The sequence below is a fragment of the Limulus polyphemus genome, unplaced genomic scaffold, assembly GCF_000517525.1.
Source record: "Limulus polyphemus unplaced genomic scaffold, Limulus_polyphemus-2.1.2 Scaffold2821, whole genome shotgun sequence".
In the NCBI taxonomy this organism is placed as follows: domain Eukaryota; kingdom Metazoa; phylum Arthropoda; class Merostomata; order Xiphosura; family Limulidae; genus Limulus; species Limulus polyphemus.
In genome coordinates this window covers 5,834-11,495 of record NW_013668431.1, presented here as the reverse complement: position 1 = coordinate 11,495, position 5,662 = coordinate 5,834, and the positions used below count along the sequence as shown (strand labels likewise).

At 39.2% G+C, this 5,662-nt stretch overlaps 1 protein-coding gene across 1 annotated transcript; it reads right to left on the bottom strand.

Annotated features, from left to right (window-relative positions):
* Window positions 1-2,289: 2,289 nt before the first annotated feature.
* LOC106467987 (dopamine receptor 2-like) lies at window positions 2,290-4,309 on the bottom strand. The gene has a single exon (XM_013928379.2). It carries the CDS (start codon window positions 4,034-4,036, stop codon window positions 2,681-2,683), a length of 1,356 nt encoding a protein of 451 aa, XP_013783833.1. The 5' UTR covers window positions 4,037-4,309; the 3' UTR covers window positions 2,290-2,680.
* Between the last annotated feature and the right edge of the window lie 1,353 nt (window positions 4,310-5,662).

Below are 5,662 nucleotides of genomic sequence, written 5' to 3'. Positions count from 1 at the left end.
AACTATTGGGTGTAAAGTTACAACATTAGGAATATAGTTGAAATACTGGGTGTAAAGTTAAACCATTAGGAATATAGTTGAACTATTGGGTGTAAAGTTACAACATTAGGAATATAGTTGAAATACTGGGTGTAAAGTTAAACCATTAGGAATATAGTTGAACTATTGGGTGTAAAGTTACAACATTAGGAATATAGTTGAAATACTGGGTGTAAAGTTAAACCATAAGGAATATAGTTGAAATATTGGGTGTAAAGTTACACCATTAGGAATATAGTTGAAATATTGGGTGTAAATTTCAACTATTTCGTGCATTTGTATCTAGAAACATTTTGCTTTTGAATAAAACAAATTTTGTTTTTTCTTAAACTGTGCAAAAAAATAAAATACTGAGTACGACTTGAAAACGTTAAATAAGAGTTTGAAAACACGATTTATAAGTGACCACGAAGTTACCGTGTGTATTACTTATAAATAGCACGATTAATCCTATATTGAAACGTCATAGAATAGCACGTGCGAAACCGGTTAACATGCAGTTTGGCGTGGAAAAATGTTAACCCCATGAAATCACAACCGCCAGGTAACAGCACTGTTGTGCACGTTCGAGATGGCAACCGTACACGAGAAAACGAAGTATAAGTTCCTCTATGTAGACTTTGACATTCTGTCGTCAATTTCAGCTAATCAACTACCAACTGAGACAGCATGGCGTTTTAAAACCGCGCGAGTAAGATAAATGGACAAACAGAGACTGGCAGATAGCATATTTTAATGAGTTTTTTTATATTTTGAAACAGAAATATTTTCATAAAGGGGTTAAAGTGAATGTTACGCGTTAGAGATGGAGGCAGACTTTTTCTTACTCGTTAGAGATGGCAGGCAGACTTTTTCTTACACGTTAGAGATGGCAGGCAGACTTTTTCTTACTCGTTAGAAATGGAGGCAGACTTTTTCTTACACGTTAGAGATGGAGGCAGACTTTTTCTTACTCATTAGAGATGGCAGGCAGACTTTTTTATGCTGTTTTTGTATTGTTTTTTTGCTCGTAATTTAGACAAAAATTGCTGATATCTCGTTTGTTAGTTATCTTATAACTCGATGACACTACTTTCTCAGTTCTAACGAACTACAATACACCCGAGCTCAAAATTTCAAAAGTCAAAACATCAAACATAGCCATAAAATATCTGTCTGCAAACACTTCTGAAGAAGTAAGTTTGATTATAACCGAGTTTTCTTCTCTTTAAAAAATGTCATTCTTAATGTCTAGATTTTAAATAATAACATTTTACATTTCTACACTACGACAAAAACAATATACGACCAGATGACAATCATATTTCTCAAAGGTAAGAATCCTTGGAGTGAGTAATTATAAATGAACTCGGTGTGTACAGAGCTTGAGAAATCCGAAATAATGGTCCAATTAAAGATAGCGATTTATAATACAACACCACCTCGGGGTCAGGTTAAACTTAGCCCATCATTATCACGGATAATTCTACTCGAATGAAATGCTCAAACTATTTGGTTTGAAAGAGATTCCAGCTGTGGGAAAATTACTAGGGACTTATATCACACACCGACAGATAAGAAAGTCGAAAACAAAGTAGTAGCTAATCTTCATGCGTGAAATGCATTTTAATTTAATGGATATTTGAACGAATTTAAGTTAAATATTTGAGAAACTTTACAACTATAAGTGACGTCATCACGCACTGAGAATAGAATTTCTAACCACAATATAAACGACAGATAACGTGCACTCGTTCCAATAAATATTCCAACGTTCAGAGTTATATGTACAAACTTTAACAGAAATGCTCACGTGGTAGAACCTCCACCCCTTTTTTTTTTTTTGTAAATGCACCAGTTCTGTGTTTGTAGAAGATAAAATGTTATTGACATCACGCAAACCATTTAGTTTATTAACATGTATCGCACATGCGTTGATGAACGCTTCCCATATTAACATGTATCCGCACATGCGTTGATGAACGCTTCCCAGTTTCAGATTACCTTTAGCAATATGAGGAAACGCTGACTCACAATTAGACGTCACGTAAACATACGAGTTCCAAAACGATGTCTGATTCATGTCGAAACTATGTCTGGTTCATGCCGAAACGATGTTTGACCCATGCCGAAACGATGTTTGACCCATGTCGAAACGATGTTTGACCCATGCCGAAACGATGTCTGATTCATGCCGAAACGATGTTTGACCCATGCCGAAACGATGTTTGACCCATGCCGAAACGATGTCTGATTCATGCCGAAACTATGTCTGGTTCATGTCGAAACTATGTCTGGTTCATGCCGAAACGATGTTTGACCCATGCCGAAACGATGTTTGACCCATGTCGAAACGATGTTTGACCCATGCCGAAACGATGTCTAATCCATGAATAAATCTGAAAACAAACTGGAGATATGCGACTGTACGAGGCTTAGAAGTCGTACTGAGACCAGTCCAAGGGGTCAGGTCAGGTCAGGTGCAATGCAACTGACCACAAACTGATTTGAGTCCTAATTTCAGTAATTACCTTGATCCACGAGTAAGAGATTATCCTTTACCTTGGTCTTAAGTACGTTGGCGATACATTTTATTCATTGGGTTCAACATAAAATGTCAGATGGCCAGTTTACAGATTATATCCAGCTGCATTTCGAGAGATTATAAGACCGTTACATCGGAAGTTTCACTGTTACGACCACAACGAAAGCTAGACGAGTGGACTTCTTCCCTGGTAGTTTTCCGGAACCGTGTTCTGTACTGTTCCCTGCGTTTCAAGTACCGAGGACAACAGATACACAAAAGCTTGGTGAAGGCTCGCCTAAAGTCACGACTCCAGCAAGCATAGATCACCGGGTTCATTCCGGAATTAATCCAGCCCAACCAAGTAACGGTGGAGAAAACCAGGTCCGGCTTCACGATACAACTCTCGCCGCATATCCCCATCATGACGTTCGTGACGAAGAACGGTAGCCAACACAAGATAAACACACCCATCACAATCGCCAACGTTTTGGCCGCTTTTCGTTCTTTGGCAAGTTTCGCAAGTTTCCTACTAATGGAGAAACTTTTAGCCTGACGTGCTGAAACTCTTAAAGAAGTCCTCTCTGAGCACTCTCCGTTAAAGCTCATGGAGGCTGAGCCGCTGGAGTATCTTGCCTTGTAGGTTCTAGGTTCGAACATCCCACCCCTGTGGATTCGGAGGGTCAGAGCCGTCGTGTGCTCTCCGTTACACGTTTGCACGAGCTTCGAACCCATTTTGAGACTGCGTTTTTGCTCCATAGCTGCACGATAGATACGGCAATAAGTAAACACCATAACGGTAAGAGGCAGGTAGAAAGAGATGGTAGACGAAAAAACCAGGTATCCTACGTCATCTGTGAAAAGACACTGATAGAGGGGTGGAGGAGCTGTCATGGCGGCACGCCACCAGGCAATAGCAGGGAAAGAGATCAGGGCCGAGCACACCCACACAAGGGCGATCAGCACCCCTGCCTTGGCTGGGGTCATCTTTCGGGGGTAGCTGATAGGGTCAGTGATGGCCCAGTAGCGGTCAAGAGAGATAACGCAGAGGTTAAGAATGGACGCTGTGCTGGCCAATACGTCAAAAGAATGCCATACGTCACACCAGGCTTGACCAAACACCCAGTATTTGTTCATGACTTCGTGGACTGCACTGAAAGGCATGACTACAGCACCTACTAAGCAATCGGCCGTGGCCAGCGAAGCAATAAAGTAGTTAGTGACGGTGTGGAGGTATCGTTGCTTAGCAACTGCTACCATTACCAAGACGTTCCCGAAAATAGTAGCTACGCAGAAGATGGCAAGGACCACGGCCAGGGCAGGATAATGGAGTTCAACGACCTCAAAATCGGTAGCATTCGGCCATACTGAGTAGTTTAAGGATACATTTACATTGTTATCAGCAGATATTGGAGCATCTCCATGCCACGAGGCTGTAATTTCATCCAATAACGTGGCCGTGGTCGGCATATACCACAGCCACGGTTTACCCATGATGTAACAAGAGCACAATTAAACAACAGAAACAGTGGTTCATATTAAACAGAGAAGTAAAAAAAAAAAATTCAAGTCATTTAAGTGAGAAATATGCTTCTTTTGTGTTAGATTTGAACGATCTAATCCTATAGAGATCTATACGTGGTTTCACGTGATCTTTCCTAATTCGAAACAGGAAACGGAAACTTGGCAAACGTGCTAGTGTTTTCAGGGCTTTACCACCAGGGTGTTCTGTTAAATGAGAACTGGTGAAGTGGTCGTCCTTGTCTTGACGCTGTAAATAGTTTAAAACAATTAATAGCACAGTAAATAACAATAAAAAACAATTATATAGACATAAAATATACAAAAAGAAAGATATGACAATATTCTGGTTCATCAATGCTTAGAAGACAAGTAAACGAAACTTAATGACCTAGCGATCATTTCGTTGTCATGGTTAGTAGCCTATATGATCACCTAAGCCTAATTATACGTTTTTAATTTTTTACAACTAGCTAGTAATAATTAACTAGTTTATATTATACGTTTCTCGGCTGCTAAGGTGCTGCCACCTTCAACAAGCTTTGTGAAGAGCTATTTTCTGTATCTGTTGTGTCCGGGATTAGCGTACAGCTGTAAGAAAATAATAATTCCTAATTAAGTATTAGGCTTAGGTGACCAAATAGGCTAGTTACCATGACAATGATTGAATAACCCACGTTATTAATGTTAAGTTTATAAGAACGTTAAACTGTGTTGTTTATAGATTGTTTGTTTATTTGTTGTTGTTGTTTTTTTGGGGGGGATAACGCGCAAAGCAACGTAAAGGGGTATCTACATATAATCGACCCTAATATTGAACTAATAAACTAAACGGAAAGCAGCTAATCAACGGCACACCCATGACCCCTCTAAGAGTGGATTACCATTTCGTGGGAAAGTGACGCGAACCATGAATTATCGGATTCACCGTCGGGGCACACTAACCACAGGCCACGCCAGGCTTCTATACTATGGAAAAAATAAACTTCCTTTTCTGAGTCTTAGCAAAAAAGGGAGTAAAATTGTTGTTTCTTAAAACGTAGCAACTTAGTTTGCGGAAGTAAGAATTATTCAAATTTTAAATGTTTATAAAAAATATAGATGGAAACATTGAAAACGTTATTGTTGTTGTTTTAGCACTCTGCTTACCGTGGGGAATCTAACCCGAGATTTTAACGTAGTAAGCTCGTAATCTTGTCGCTGACCCACCGGGAAACAAAGAAAATAAATCGAACAAAGTACTTTAAAGAGCTACACAAAAATAAAAACAGTTTAGTGTTAGGCAAATAATTTACAAGAGGAACGCAATCAAATTCTGTGTTAGGCAAATAATTTACAAGCGGAACGCACTCAAATCCTGTGTTAGGCAAATAATTTACAAGCGGAACGCAATCAAATCCTGTGTTAGGCAAATAATTTACAAGCGGAACGTAATCAAATCCTGTGTCAGGCAAATAATTTACAAGAGGAACGCAATCAAATTCTGTGTCAGGCAAATAATTTACAAGCCGAACGTAATCAAATTCTGTGTTAGGAAAATAATTTACAAGTGGAACGTAATCAAATTCTGTGTTAGGAAAATAATTTACAAGTGGAACG